We start from the raw sequence: 15,578 nt of genomic DNA on the forward strand, positions 1-15,578 counted from the left end.
AGTTTCATGAAATAATTATGCCATCTACGCTGCGTGACTCAACAGTGTTCCATTAGGAAGCTTCTATGTTGCTTACAGGATTTGAAAGTCTCAAGACAGTTAAGTTTTGTACGTCGATCAACCTACATAATGGGAATAAAAAGTATTTGTACAGGAACAAAAGGGACAACATCAAACCATGTTTCCAGATCAAACATCGCCTAATCTTCCTCACCAACATCACCATACTCGTGCATACCACGACGCGATTGTCTCGCGTCATCCTCCAGGGCCCGAAGATTGGACAGTGTGTCACCAGCAGCGCGCTCCCAGCTCTTCAGCTTGCGAGAAACGGTAGCCAGACCCTCGTGAACGATGTCCGCGTTGATGCTCTGGTCGAGGGTCTCTGCTACATCGGGCTCGAGCAAAGTAATGTGTAGTGTTCCCTCGGGCGCTTCGTGGTCAACATTGGCGACAAGTGCGCGGTTAAGAGTCTGATCCTCAATGAAGGAAACGGCCTCTTCCATGTAGTGGGAGAGGTTGACGGGGAATTGGATGAATGAGAGAACAGCTTCGACAGCCTGGGGGCGGAGCTCCTGGGTGGAGAACTGTGTGCCAAGGGGTCGAAGAGCGGACCAGGGCAGAACTTCAGAGTTACCGTAGTCGATGTAAAGGACTTCCGCTTGTTGCCTCTCACGGTCGTTGCGGCGGATTCTGGCGCGGTACCATCCACCGTCTTCAGTGAATTTGGCGGCAACAAAGTCGCCGGCCTTGGGAGGACCAGGAAGAGTGTCATTTGACCTGTTGATATGGAATGATCGGAATTCGTCCATGAGCTTTGTCAGGCGTGCGGAGGTGCTCTCTCCAATTTTCTGGAGCTTCAGACGGCCAGTGGAGGGATCCACATGGGTGACCATGACATCGCGGTATTCCTTGTTGCGGGTGGCAACCTCGGTCTCAGCGGCACTGCCGCTGGTTGCTTCCTCCTCCTCTTTAACCTCCTTACTAGGGTCCCAGTCGTGCCAGAGTCCCTTACGAGCTTCCTTTGCCCGTTGTTCAGCAGCAAAGTACTCCATAGCGTGACCGGACTGCTCTGCGGAGTAAGCGTGGACAGTCGCCAGACCTTCCTCGAGAAGAGTCTTGGTAAAGTTCTCCTTGTTGACGTAAAGGGTACCGATGAAACCGCCGACCTTGTCGATGGTCTCAACATCAATCTCAACATCACGCTGCATGCATCGCCTGTTCGCGAACTCATGGGCTTCGTTACCGAATGGCTCGGAAGCCTCACCAGGGTTACGTGCAGATCGAGGAGCACGAATACCAGAAAGAACAAGGGTTAGCTTGGCGTTTTCGCGAGGAACCAGAACGGTGAACCGGGATCCAGACTTGACAAAGTCAACGATGGCAGGAACGCGCTTTTGACGCTGGAGGATGGAAACCTCCATCTTGGCCTTTTGGACACTCTCGGAGTAGTCCTGGTATTGCTTGGTCTTTGGGGGCTTAGGGTTCCACATTCCCTTTCCATCCTTTTGAGCTTCGGCCTCGGCGATCATCAGATCATCGTAAACAGGCGATCGGTCGCTGTCGTCCTGACGGTGACGGATGACCGATGCGTATCCAGCCTGCACCAAAGCAAGAGCAATGTTTGTGTTTCCATGAACAACCGTGGCAACTTCCCGCTCTTCGTAGCCCTCATTCGCAGGCTTCTTGCCGTCAATGGTGATCTTGACATGCTTTCCAATGATGCGCTTGCGCAGAAACTCCTTGGCATCGGCGGCGAATGGCGCTTGGCTGGGGTCGGATGGCTTGGGCTGACGGATGCTGCTCAAGCTAAGCTTCTTCTCCTGGCCAGCCTTGTTCCGGACGAAAATGGTGTCAGCGCTTTGCACACGACCAACAAGGTAGTCCTCAGCGGCCCCGCCAGCAGGACCCTTGGGGGCGACAAGGTTAGCGAACAGACCGATCCGGGCATCCTTGGCGAGCTTCTCCGAACGGCGGAAGTTTGCCATTTCAGCACCAAGGAGAGCAGAATGGTGGTCGTGGCATCGGGCGAGACCGGCTTCGAGAAGGAACCTGGCTATGTTTCCATTGGGATGGAGGACAGTGGCGATGAGTTGACCCTGAGGGGTAACGCCCAGCAGAGTCACTTGAACTTTGCGTTGCAGCATTCTGTCCTCGACAAAATGGTGGGCCTCCTCGCCGTAGGGCTCGCCGGGCTGCTCCTTGCCATCGGCACCTACCCGCTTGGTTGCAGGCGCTCGAACACCACCAACCACAGCGATGACCTGCAGGTGCTGCGCCGGGTCAATGAGCAATCTCAGAACCAGACGGTCTCCGGTCAGGACTCGCTCGATGATACCCTCGAGATGTTTATCCTTCCACTGGTCCACCAGCGCCTTCGCATCGTCGAGATCGTAGCGGGTTTCAATGCGGCCATTTTCAGTTCCCCAGACACCTTTTCCTTCGGTTCTAGCGTGGTCTTCGAGTGCGCGGAGTCGTTCGAGCATCGCAATGGTTTCTTCGGAGTCATCGCTTCGCTTGCCGGCCTCCTCTCGGACGCGGCTCCATCCTTCTTGGACAACAATTTCTGGGAGCATGACTTCAAACTTCGGAAGCTTGATCTTTCCATACTCGCGTTGCGAGGTCGGGACGGTGTACAGAGTCTGGAACTGGACTATCTTGCCGACAAGGAGCTCGCGGAGGAATTCACGGGATTGGAAGGCGTAAGGCTGTTAGGACAAAAGGGTTAGTAAAACTTCCAATGCAGGAGGTTTGACTACAGCGAGGATTGAATGGAGTAGCAGAGACAAGCGAAAACAAAGAAAGGTGTTGTGTTGTCAATGCCAAAAAGTCGGCTCGGCCATCAATGCCAAATGCATGGGGGGCAGAAAGGAATTGGGGTTAGGATAGATATCTCACCTCATCTCCATCTCGGCGCAGTCTCGGCGACGATACGTATGCAAGACTCAAGACACGTTCTTGTTCAGGGTTGTTAATATTTGACAAGACAACAGTGTCGCCAGACAACACTGTCTTCACACGAGCTTCCAGAGGCATGCTGGAAAGGGGAGCCAAAGCAAATAACCAAAGAGAGACTTTTCCAGTGAAGAAATATAGTTAAGATTGTAGAGATAAATTGGGAGAGAAAGAAGGTTTAGTGCAAAGGCAAGATGGTGTTGAAATAGTGGTTGGAGAAGGCGAGCGGAAACGTGGTTCAAACTGCAGGAGCTGTGGCGGACTCCTGGCTCGGGCTTTTGTGAGTGTGGGGAGAGTCTGGCCATACTCCGTCAGTGACAGCCTCACGCTATGATCATGCTGTCCAGGGGCAAAGAACAACTCATTCATACTGTATACCTACTTCAGGTGGCCCTTCATTGCTTACAGTTCTATTACTGACTTGGCAAAACGAATTCGCCAAAACATGAGGATAATTATGACACTGCCGTTCAATTTGAATGTGACTAACTCGCAGCACCTTGCATTTCTCAACTAAGGCAAAGGAATAGCATCTGAAGACAGTTTTGGGCTACCTAATACTCGTCCTCCACATTATCCAGTGAATCATCATATCATCATTCTTGAGGGGTGCATTTACGCAGCAATACCGATGACGCCTAGCCAGGCATTAGCTCCCATCCCCTCAACTCCCATTTTAAAATAAAGTACTTACCGCAAGCAGGGCGGGCACCAGCGTTACCAGTCTTCTTGGACTCCTCAGAGTCACCGCGGCCAAGGTCGTCAGTACCAGCGTGGACGACAAGGGTGCGCTATCTCGAGTTAGCATTCTCAAAACTGCCACGCTGAAAAGGAATCACATACGCCCAGAACGCTCTCAGAACCAATCAGCTTGACGAGCTTGTCGGTCTTGGAGCCCTTGGCGTTGCCCTCGACGTCGGTCTTGAAGTTACCAAGGTCACCGACGTGGCGGACCTCGTCCTCGGGGGCACCGTGGGTCTTGCCGAAGGGGTTGAAGTGAGGGCCAGCGGAGGTGCAGCCGTTGGTGTTGTCACCGAACTGGTGAATGTGGAAGCCACGCTCAGCGTTGGCGTCGTTGCCGGTAATGTCCCATGAGACGGTAGTTTGGGAGTTCTCGTCGGCCTGCTCGAAGGTGACGGTGCCGGAGACCTTGGAGTCACCACGGAGGACAGCAACTAAAATCAACCATGTCAGTGACGTTACACCACGCTAGATCGCCCAATTGATTGGGAATGAGGATCAGGGTAATCGAGATCGCCACTGCCAGATCTAGGGTCAGGATGAGAGGACCTGGGGTGGTCCGATGTTCCTGGGCTCAGACCCAGCGACCGGGCCGTTGGCCGCGTGACAGCAGGAGAAGCGAGCTAGTTAGCTAGAGCTTTTCATCATCCTGGAGCTTATACCAACGCCTCGCAGGGCAGTAGGAGACGTTGATAGGCTGTGGGCTCAGGGCAGAGCTCGAAAGGTGCTCAAATCTGCTCACACAAGGTCCTCCGGCCACGGTCGATCGTGGATCCAACCAGGATAAAGGCCAATAACAATACGGATATGGAAGTAGACGAGCTCGACTTACCAGCCTTGACCATTTTGATGGATTTCTAGAGTTGGATGTTAAACTTGGAAAGAATTGTGGAAGATGGATACAGCGGAGAGAGATGAAGAGTGAGTGGAAAGGATACGGGGGAGCGAAGGGAAGAAGAGAGACGAGGGGTAGCCGTAGTCGCTGACTGGATGGATAGGCTGAGGATGAGGGCCTCTCGGTGGATTATTCGATGGGCTTCGACCCTCGCAATTCCTGCCACTCAACTCTCCCCCTCTTGGTGGTTTTCGTGAGCACCCCACCTTGCGGGACGTCGGAATGACGTTTTCGCTGCTGCTGAGGGGGAGCCGAGTCCGATTCCTAAGCAAACCATTCCAGACTCTATCTGATAATAACTCTATAGAAGCTGTATCCAGATTATACTGACAATCTTATGTTGCTATACTGCTCTGTACGGGTGCAACACCCAGCATACTGCAACGGAACAGCAGTGCTACTCCGCCAGTTCAAATTGGAGGTCTCCGAGTAACCCCACCATAGCACTCCATCCAAGCCTGTTGGTTACCGGTGTAACAAGCTTCAGTTCAATTGTCCTGATCACTGAGCATTTAGCAGTGCCTTAACCAGTAGAGCTTGCACTGCACTTCATAGCGACAATTGATTGAGCTGATAAGAGCGTGAAGGTAGAATATACGGGACCTCGGCTTCAAGCCCGGCAACATAGCTCAGATAAACTCCGGACCCAATATCCGCCCTCTCACGCAATTCCCGAGCTCGATCACCGGATAGTTGGAGACACAGATTTACAACCAAAAAGTAAATGAACTTATATAAGACGTAGTATTCCGTAACTCATATCATCTAGAGCAAATTTTGCAAATCGCCAATTTTTACACAAAACGAAATGACTCTGATCAAGCGGCAACCAGTACCCTTCTTGACAGTTCATACATTTACGCCTGGACCTTCGCCTTGAGGATGTCCTTGAGGGTGACAGCGTCAGCGGCGAACTTGGAGATACCTTCGCGGAGCTTCTCGACGGCCATGGCCTCCTCGTTGAAGTCGAAGCGGAAGAGAGCCTCATCCTTGAGGTAGCTGCGCTTCTCAATGTCGAGGTTGGAGGCGGAAGCGGAGTCGAGCTTCTTGGGGACGGCGTCCTTGGAGTTGTAGAGATCCTCGAGGAGACCGGGCTGTGCATTTGTTAGTGGCAGTCGCTTCAGTTATGGACGGGGTAAGCATACGGAGATGGTCAGGTAGTCGCAACCAGCGAGCTCGGTGATCTCGCCGACGTTACGGAAAGAGGCACCCATGACGATGGTCTTGTAGCCGAACTTCTTGTAGTAGTTGAAGATGCTCTGGACGGACTTAACACCGGGATCCTCCTCCTTGGAGTAGTCGCGCTTGTGAGCGGCCTTGTACCAGTCGAGGATACGGCCAACGAAGGGGGAGATGAGGAAGGCACCAGCCTCAGCGGCGGCAATGGCCTGGACAAGGGAGAACATGAGGGTCAGGTTGCAGTTGATGCCGTGCTGGCTCTGCAGGATGTGAGCGGCCTGGATACCCTCCCAGGTAGAGGCGATCTTGATCAGGATGCGGTCCTTGGAGATACCAGCCTCCTCGTAAAGCTGTTTACAGTTAGCAATTGAGCTCGCCAATGCTGTTTTGAATTGTATTGACGCACCTTGATGATGTGCAACGCCTTGTCAACGGAGGCCTTGGTGTCGAAAGAGAAACGGGCGTCGACCTCAGTGGAGACCTTGCCGGGGATGATGTCGAGGATCTTCTTGCCGAACTCGACAAGGAGGTAGTCGAGGGTGGCATCGACCTGCTCGTCGAGGGAACCGCCCTTCTTCTTGGCCTTCTCAACGGCAGCATCGATCAGGCTGGCGTACTCGGGCTTCTTGGAAGCAGCGAGGATGAGAGAAGGGTTGGTGGTGGCATCCTGGGGCTTGTACTTGTCAATGGTGGCGAAGTCACCGGAGTCGCAAACGACAACCTAATTGAGATCGAGCTCGTTAGCAATGGCGCTTCTGCTGGAGGTGAACCCAGAAGAGGGGTAGCTTACGGTGCCGGTGGCCTTGAGCTGTTCGAGAGAGGAAGACATTGTGAGTGTGTATATGGGGTGGATGAATTAAGATGATATCAATTCAAAAAGACAGATAGGAGAATAGAGAAGAGATCAGGTGGAAGATGGTTCTTAAATGAACTCAAATTGCAGAGACGTGGCGGCGTTGATGTTTTTGCGGTTCACGTTGAGGTCACCCAGACATGGTGGGGCGAGACTGGGCCTATGACGCTATCAGAGCTCCGGAGGGGTAAAGCCATGACTAAGATATTTGATGTTGCTGACTGGAGGGGCATAACAATGCAAGTTCTATAAAAGTGTTCCTTGATAGTGCTCCATCATGATACATAGTTGATATCATCCTAGCCGGCTTGCCTATTGGGTGCCTTTTCGCCATTCCCTACAACAATCACCCATCAATACAACAACACCAAAACTACTTTATTCATGCCCCGATAGATCTCCCCGGAGCTATCCTACTCTCTCTCAACACGGCCCAGAGTGCTCCGGCAACGCATAGCCGATCCACCCCACCTCCGTGTTCTTCCTGCACTTCCAGTAGTCTTCCACACATGCAGCGATCCAGGGCCTGTTTCATTCACCGAATCACCGGAAATCAGGAGTCCGTCGTGACAGCGGTCAGGGCTATGGCGGTGCATCTCGTGATCAGCCTCATCTCCACATCCCCTCATCTTAGGGGCTCGTATCGAGGCCGGGTGCCCCGGAATAACAGTGATAGGCTGCCTCTTAGAGTATAGGAGCGTTGTGCTCCGTACAGAGGTGTAGTACATAAGATATCCATAGTAACTTTTGCATGCTGCCCATTGAGGGAAGAATAACCGCCCGTATATATCGAACCCAGAAAAAAAACAAGATATAGGCAACTGGAACGCTCAATCCAAAGAACAAAGGTAATAGCTTGGAATGCATAACGTTCGGAAAGCATGCAACTGTAAGCATAGGAACTCCGCGGAAACACTAAATCTATCAAGCGTGGCTTAAAACACAGGTTTCCCAAGGTCACCAGGACAGGAGCCTCACAGAGGTCATCGACGTTGGACACAACTCCACTCATACTATAAGAATGATTAGCATTGCTGGACAACACAGATTCACCCCAAAGTCAGGCCACTTACAACTCTTCCCATCTCATCGCCGGTATAGACCACTTGGGGTAACGCCAGGATACAACTGATTCCTGCAGCAATATTTGCACCGTTGTCTCGGTTGTTATCAACGTGGTGAAGCTGGCGGATCAGCTCCAGCTCGAATCGACCATTCCGGATGATCTTGCTCCAAACCTACAAGGTATCAGTATATGCTCGGCGGCGGACTGATTCACGACTTACATTGACAACTCCCCTCCGATGGCCGGTGAAGACCAGGTCCCGCTCCTGCCATTCATCGCCCACACCTTCGTAAAAGACACAAGTCAGGGTCTTATCATCGGCAGAATCGCAGACAACCTGTTCAAGCAATACAGCTCCGTTCAGAGTGTATAGCGTGATGCGGTTCCCCCGACACACTGCAATTTCTCCGGTCACGTCATTTATTTGTGTGCACTGGTTTCACGTTAGTTGATGTTTTTGAAGGATGATGAGAGGTAGTATATACGTCAACAGGCCCTTTAACAGGAAGCTCCCTCACAAAACACTGCCGATTCAGATCCCAAAGCATGAGTTGACCGTCCAGAGACGCAGACAGCAGGGTGCTGAAAGACCGTGAGACTGCAAGCACATTCACTGGCGTACGATGGCCAAATAAAGATCCTGCAGGTTGTAAATCTACGGACTTTGCTGTTGCTGTGAACGTCCATATTGAAATAGTGCAATCAACGCCTGAGGTAACCAATGTTCTGGAGTCCGCGAAGACCGCAGCCGCCAGCTGGCCCACATGGAGATGCTCAAAGTGACCAAGAAGCTTTTTGTTGTTAGGTAAGGCGTCGAAGGTAGGTGCTGATAATAGGCCTACCTTCCGATGGTCTGCGGAATAGAATCTGACGCTGCCATCAAAAAATCCCCATTCCAGATATTTGTCATAGTTGGGTGGTATGTTGAGACGTAAGGCAGCAGTGCATAATAACCGATCATGCCGCATGCACAAAGACGAGACTCGTTCTCCTGTTTCTACGAGGGCATTAGTTTTAGTGTAGCAGTGCTTTGGATATGGACTTACCTAGAAGCGCCATTGGGAGTTGAGTAAGTGACTCAGCAAGAGTGTCCAAGCGCGGAATCTTGTGTCTATGTACCTCGCTTTGAAGATGAGGCCGATTGTATATCTGGTATGGCGTTTGTCCGAAGTTGTGTATAATCCCAATAGTGGCTAGCCGCTCTACTGGATCTTCAATGGCGTCGATATCTTTGGCACCTTGGTAAGAGAGATGGTGGAACACATTGACCGCTTCAACAGCCGCTTCGCCCTTTTGCTTGCATCCAAAAACCAAGTCAATCCAGTGGTGCAGATTCCGAGTCACATAGGGGCTCTCTAGCGCTTCTCGATTTTTGGCGATGAAGATTTTCGGGTCGCCCTTCGCCCACGGTGGCAGTTCTACCGAGTCAATCGCCGTTGCCATGTTTTGGAGCATGCCAAAGTCATACTTGTTGGAGTTGACAAGAAATTCGGGAAGGTAGAAGAACTCAGGTATCAGTTCCCTCACATCGGACATGTTGCCTCTTGAGGCAGACTCCCATGCCTTTCCGACAGAATAGAAAAGACGGTCAGCGTGATCGAATGTGCCTCCCTGGAGTAACAAGTATGACTTCACGAAAGGCTGCAGTCGGATCAGATATGAGCTCACGATCATCGCTGAGGAGTAGTGGGTGCCGTAATGAAATGGTGGCGCATCACCGTCGCCCATTTCTGCGAAAGCTTGATACCGTTCTCTGAAGTCAGCCTCTCGTTCAGGTGTTTGACAGCCCATCGGCTTCGATAGGTCGCGGAAACTCTTCGGGTTTTTGAGATCCAGCTCCTGGCTTGTATAATCGGCAATTACCCAGGGGAAAACTGGATATTGGGTCAAGTCGTTGAATGTCCTACCGGCGAGAGTATTGATCAACATGAGGTAGTGAAGATTAGAAATCTCTCCCTTTACCCATTTGCGAGTTGCTGGGTATACCGGTGAGTGTCCGAAAACGCTGGCAAACTTTGAGCCGATGGTCTGCGGCGCATCTTCAGAGCTTCGGAGGGTCTCAAATCGCCAGATATCTTCCGGCCTGGAATGTCCCACGCTTCCCGTAACCTGGGGGGCCTTACCAGCAAGCTGGCTGCACAGGAGATCTCGAGCTTTGGACGAAATGAGAGTCAACAGATAGCTGCTTCCGTCGGTGAAGAAAATCTCGAGCGCAACATCGCGAAACAGAAATCGTCTCTTGGATATACTAACTAGGTCTGTCCACTTCCAGCTCCTAGTTTCATATTCCTGAGGCTTTCGTTCACTTGCTTCTCTGCCAGCAATCATGCGGACGTACGGGTCGCGCTCGTCACTTGGGGCTTGCGAAACATTGACAATTTCACCATCGATTCGTTGAAAGAAATTATCAAGGATGTAGATATGGTCTTTGCCCTGGATCAAGAGCCCTTCAAACGCTTCCAGCCCTACAATCCGGGACACGTTGCAGAGGTTCTCGACTTGGTCGCCGCGATGTAAGCTCCTCATGACTTTCCGATTCTTGTCATCGGAGTCTTCGAGGTCCGCCTTCGGATCATCAATCATCTCAAAGCTTTCTTCCATGACACTCGCATTGTCAGGGCCAATACCACCAGGGCTATCATTTGAGCGCTCGTCGTCAAGAGGGGCTGCCAGAGTTTTGCCATTAGATGCCCCTGTTGCGTCCAGCTTGATAACCGGAGGTTCAGACGCTTTCCGTTTCGGTTGGTAATCCTGTCTCTCTCCTGAATCATCAGGAACTATGCGGAGCCGCATACGGCTCCGTCCTTCCGTCTGATCAAGCCGCCATTTTCTCTCTTTGTCTTCAGCTAGGATACCACAGAACCGCCGTAAGTCAACGGTCAAGCGGGAGTATGCATTCCACATGAACACATGGCTATCCTGTTGATCCTGTAGAGTTCGCTGGTACCTCAGGAGCTCAGAGGCGGCAATGTTCGAGCTCCAATGAGGAAACGTGGCTTCGTGTCTGCGCGTCACTTCATCCCTGATTTTCTCCAGCTTGCTTATTTGTTTCAGCTTTTCCTGACGCTTCGTCCTATGGATACTCGACGAGGTTTCGACAAGTACATTTTGCTTCTGAATGAAGTAATCCCAGGATTTTGACACATCTTTCAGGAATAAAGCATTCAAGTCGTCCGCCTGGTCGTCTACCCATTGCAAAAAGGCGGCATCATCCATGCCTACAAGGGCATCGAAGCCCCCTGCCAGACGCTCCTGAAGGGGAACCGCTGCATGGTTCAATATCATAAATAGTTCTGTTGGCTTCTGAACCATGATGACGCGGAAAAGACCCGCAGCAGCCACACGCACCGCATTGCTCTGGTCTTTCAGCTTGATGTAAAGAAGATAGCATAGCAACTGCAGATGATCTGTTTGGGCCTCGCCTGCCTGCAAAAGCACTACTTGCCAGTAGGATAAGCGATTGAGGAAAGACAGGGCATCTGAGCCCTGAACCTCAGAAAGTTGGACTAGAACAACGCGGAACAGATTCGAGTGGATCGTAGCGATTATTTGGCTGCATAGCCTGATACTCTTTATGGACGAGACGTCCGGGCGCTGAAGATATTCCAGGATCATCCCCGCAAACTCAAGGGTGGCACTCGCTCCGTCCACGAACCATCCTTCTAGTGTTGCTTCCACTAGGTGAGTTGTAAAACGTCCCAGATTGGTGATAACCCGCGGCTCTGCTAACAACTCGGTCTTCGAAAAGACGACATTTCTCAACATTTGAAGGAGTCTTGTGAGCACCCAAGAGTTGAAGTATGCTTGGTGTTCCAAGAATCCTGGTGGAGTCTTCGAGAAAAGACCGAGTCCAGAGAAGTCCTTGCGCTCGAGGAGTTGTTCTGAAAGAATAGACAAGGCCAAGCATAGAATACGTGACAGAAACGGATGTTCGGTAGTCCCTCCAATGTCAACACTTCCTGAGGCAAAGGCATGCTTCATCTGTAAGGGTGAGCGTGAGTGCTTCCCACCATCTTGCGACACGAGGATAAAAGAGGATGATCGGGGTAGAGATGGGCTAGCTCCATCGCGGGTCCCAGAACGCTCAACGGTAGTCGTGTGCACCTCATTCGAGCTGCGAGAGTGGGGAGGACTCGCAGGGCTTGAATCATCGAGACCGAGACCACTCACTCGGTAGGATAGTTCAACGTCCGCAGTTACAGGATCCGAGCCAACGACAACCGGAAATAGGACTGAAAATAAGTCCTCGATGTATTCAGACTGAGACGTGAATCCACGGAACCCCTCTGAATTCAGATGCAAGCCGGCAAGGAATTCAATAACCGTTGCCAGAAGTAAGCTCTCTTGATCACAAGTGCTGACAGGTACAGAGCGAGCCATGAGAACCCTGGCACTGTGGTCCGAATTGGAGGCGTGCGAATGCCCATTGGTTATGACAGACTTCCTCAAAGCGCTCTGCATCATCCCCGCGATAACAGGAAACACTTCAGGAAAACAGACTTCGACCCCGTTTCCCACTAACATCTCAAAAAGCGAAGCTTTGTCAAATGTTTTATCAGCCACCGATTTGCTGAGATCAAGGCCAAACAAGATCGAAAAGCACAGAGGCCATAACATAGGTACATTCCACCACCTCCTCATGCAGCTTCGCATGATAAGATATCCATTGTTCTTCTCGATGAATCTTTTGTTATAGTTGCTTCCGTGGGTCACAATCAACCTAGCAAGTATTCTACTCGCCAGAACAACAATTTCTGGCTCATCCTCGCACAACAAATAAAGAAGCCACTGTAATACAGTTAGACACAAGAGCGTGTACCTACCAAGACTCACATACCTTATTTGTAACCGTTTTGGCGAACTTCTTTATTGGCGCAAGATCATGAGCGTCGCATAAAACTGAGCACAGCGTTCGAAGCATCTCAATAGCAACTTGGCTTGTTGACATGCTGGGAGCCTGCTGATCAGATGGAAGAGCTCGTTGCGACGAGTTGGTCCTGAATCGCATACTTTTCTTCTTCTGCAATCCGCTCGGGTCTTTAGGCTTGTGAAGGGAATATGTGATAAAAAGAGCTAGAGAACGAAGCAAATCCGTCGAAAGACAGCTCTCCATCAAGGATCTGAATGCAGAAGCGAAGGGCCGCAGCATTTCCGGCGTAATGCTCCCTCCTTTGAGAGCCTCGAGCAGCTTTTTATTTACACCTATTTCTGTCAGCCAGGCAGTGGAACTGGGAAACGAACTTACGCATCCGGGCAAGGCGCTTGGAATTAAACCGGCGGAACTGACTCTCACTCGCAAAGAGACGAAACTGCGAGTAGTACAGCTCAAGGAGAGGAAGTGCGCCGTATCTCCATATTTCCAGGTCCACCAATAAAACTCTATAAGCGAGAGGATTCGTGATCATGGACCGTGTTGGCTGGTCGAAGTCATACCCAACAAATTTCAAGGTCAAGTGTAGAAGGTCAAGCGAAAGAGCAGCCCGTTGCTCAGTATCGGAACAAACTGCGCCCACTTTGGTTGAGGCCCAACCATAACCAAGTTTCTCACGAAGTATGGTAGCCAGAATCCCATAGCCATTTTCTTTCTCCATTGCTTCACTGTTCCGCCAACTGTCCTGGACAGCCTCATATAACGCTTCTACAGCAAGAAGGGTAGACTCCGCGGTGGAAGCCGCATGGAGGAGACTTAGATGCACCGACGCACAGCCACCAATACGCCAGCTCATATCATCGAGAGAATGCGGCGACGTAATGACCGGATCACCCGTTAATATGCCAATACCATGTGGTTGGATTAGAGCCTCATTTATGGCAGGGTTTGCGCCGTTAATAGCTATTGCGTTTCCTCCGCTTCTCGTCAATTGACTGAGCTTCTTCTGTGCTTGGGTCGAAAGGAGTTTGATGAGCTGCGACTCGTCCGTGGTGTTATTGTCATCGTCGTCTAGAATAGCTAGAGCAGAGACATTGATGAGAATACCACTTTCGCGAACCAAGGTACCTGCCTTTCGACGAATGGCAGTAACGATATCCGATTGTTCTTCCGTGCCGGGATGGAGAAGCTCGTTGCGAAGGTTCAACGCTGCCGACGCTTTGTACGTTTGAAACGACCCGAGACAATCTTGGAAATTGCCATAGTATTGAGGACCAAGGTTATAGAAAACTGCAACCATATCATCGCTATAAGCCTCTCCAAAGAGCATGGCACTCGCCAAAGACCACCGGCTGGAAGATACCCCTCTCCCGAGTTTCATTGCCAGATCCTGAGGAGTTCCGAGAAAAGCTTGAACCCGCGGCGAACGGCTTGAGGCACTCGGCAAAGGCACGCATGGATACTCAATCCTGTGTTGATCGATAAGCTCTCCATCAACGAAGAGAAGTGCACGAGAATGAGATGGTGGTCTAGGTTTCCTGTGCACCACACAAATATGATACCACTTATTAGGTTCGAATGCTATAGATTTGAATCGCACACTCGGGCGTGAGCCTTTGATTGACGTCTGCAGGATGAAGTTGCGAGTATCTTTTTCCAAGTAGGCTAGAAGGAAACATGTCTGACTAGAATCGAATGCGCCAAATATTGTCGTATGCGTGCTCGGGTCGAACTGATCGAAGCGAGCCCAAACCGCGAGAGTATAACCGCTTGACGTGACTGGGGGAAATGAACGGCCTATTGTCGCAAACTCCAAAGAACAGAATCCATGCAATGATAGGTCAAATTGTATCGCCGAGGGTTCCTTGGAGCGTTTGAGCATGTCAACAAGGAATCGCAATGTCTCCGGGCATTTGTGGGCCTTTTTGTAGAGATATACCGCATCATCCACATTTTTGGTCCCTTGGGTGCACAATTCTTGGGCGAGCTCTTGATAGAGCAACTTCTCCGCATGAAGAAGATCATCACTGAGTAAAAGAGGAAGGGTAAGGCTGAATGCTCCTGTGCCATGTAAAGTCATGACGTTCCGCTGAGATTGCGAAGCAAGTCGACTAAGGCATGCTGGCACAGCTAGCCTCAGGACCGTCTGCACGGGCTTAAAAAGAAAGGATTGCTTCAGCCATACACGAAGAAACGGACCTAGAAGCTCCGGTACTTCAATGATCTCGGACACACCAATGAAACGTTCGACTTCCTTCTTGACAACGTCAGGTGTTATCTCTAATTCGTCTGTCTTCTGAAGTTTTGTCGAGAGCGCTGTGAAAACATCTACGACGGTTTCCTGACACAGTGATGCTGCAAGAATGCTGCCGCAAAAGTATTCCACATCGCCTCCAGTAGCGTCCAGTTTAAGGATCAGGGTCGAAAAAGCCTCTTCGAGAGCTGGTTGGCCTCCGCCTGGAATCCGATTGGCAAAATGCCTCTTATTTCCTAAATGACTCCTGAGGCATTCCGCAAGAACCGTCAAGCAGTCTTTATGGACCGCCAACAAGCTCCTTCTCTCATCTTTTGTATGTACACCCGGGGTGTAGACCTCGGAAAGCTTTCTGACAAGGCTCAGGAGCGTCTGAAAGCCGTTCAGTTGGCGGAACGACTCCTTCGCTTCCTCGGGGCGCTGATTATCTATCAACGCGTGACGCAGCCGTAGTAGGCTCTCCGTAGCCGTAGCCGTAAGATTTATATCCACAGCATATTTATCGCAAATAGTATTCAACTCATCGATAGCCGGGGCTAGCTCGACAGCAGGGCGTTGGGTAAGCGAGGAGGGATGCGGCGAGAGGGAAACGGCCCGGTTCATTGCGCCGCGAAATCTCCCCGGCTACCAAATTGATGGTCAAGGACCATCCGACATGAACCAGCACTTCGTCTCAGTGTCACAACAGTTCTCATTGGCGAGTCGAGGAAGCAGCGTCGTCGGCAGAGGCGGGAGGGCGGGACCGAGGGCCTGTTGTAACGTCAG

The 15,578-nt window shown here is 51.1% G+C and overlaps 4 protein-coding genes across 4 annotated transcripts; all 4 read right to left on the bottom strand.

Moving 5' to 3' along the window:
• Positions 1–87: 87 nt before the first annotated feature.
• On the bottom strand, positions 88–3,182 carry BDW74DRAFT_149423 (putative transcription factor (Snd1/p100)). Its single transcript, XM_073723898.1, has 2 exons — positions 2,899–3,182; positions 88–2,708 (listed from the first exon to the last, which is right to left on the bottom strand). Exons 1-2 carry the CDS (start codon positions 3,034–3,036, stop codon positions 201–203), a joined length of 2,646 nt encoding a protein of 881 aa, XP_073586283.1. The 5' UTR covers positions 3,037–3,182; the 3' UTR covers positions 88–200.
• A 144-nt stretch (positions 3,183–3,326) lies between these two features.
• On the bottom strand, positions 3,327–4,972 carry sod1 (superoxide dismutase SOD1). Its single transcript, XM_073723899.1, has 4 exons — positions 4,529–4,972; positions 3,799–4,130; positions 3,650–3,746; positions 3,327–3,593 (listed from the first exon to the last, which is right to left on the bottom strand). Exons 1-4 carry the CDS (start codon positions 4,539–4,541, stop codon positions 3,571–3,573), a joined length of 465 nt encoding a protein of 154 aa, XP_073586284.1. The 5' UTR covers positions 4,542–4,972; the 3' UTR covers positions 3,327–3,570.
• Positions 4,973–5,189: 217 nt separating this feature from the next.
• BDW74DRAFT_149426 (sedoheptulose-7-phosphate:D-glyceraldehyde-3-phosphate transaldolase TAL1) lies at positions 5,190–6,732 on the bottom strand. Its single transcript, XM_073723900.1, has 4 exons — positions 6,561–6,732; positions 6,177–6,491; positions 5,737–6,120; positions 5,190–5,685 (listed from the first exon to the last, which is right to left on the bottom strand). The coding sequence occupies exons 1-4, from the start codon at positions 6,597–6,599 to the stop codon at positions 5,449–5,451; spliced, it is 975 nt and encodes a 324-aa protein (XP_073586285.1). The 5' UTR covers positions 6,600–6,732; the 3' UTR covers positions 5,190–5,448.
• Positions 6,733–7,478: 746 nt separating this feature from the next.
• Positions 7,479–15,495, bottom strand: BDW74DRAFT_125913 (Beige/BEACH domain protein). The gene is made up of 8 exons (XM_073722168.1): positions 12,935–15,495; positions 12,527–12,891; positions 8,736–12,477; positions 8,532–8,686; positions 8,175–8,480; positions 7,910–8,122; positions 7,697–7,861; positions 7,479–7,636 (listed from the first exon to the last, which is right to left on the bottom strand). Exons 1-8 carry the CDS (start codon positions 15,414–15,416, stop codon positions 7,607–7,609), a joined length of 7,458 nt encoding a protein of 2,485 aa, XP_073586286.1. The 5' UTR covers positions 15,417–15,495; the 3' UTR covers positions 7,479–7,606.
• Between the last annotated feature and the right edge of the window lie 83 nt (positions 15,496–15,578).

This window comes from Aspergillus multicolor, assembly GCF_047715735.1.
Source record: "Aspergillus multicolor strain CBS 133.54 unplaced genomic scaffold BDW74scaffold_6, whole genome shotgun sequence".
Taxonomy (NCBI): domain Eukaryota; kingdom Fungi; phylum Ascomycota; class Eurotiomycetes; order Eurotiales; family Aspergillaceae; genus Aspergillus; species Aspergillus multicolor.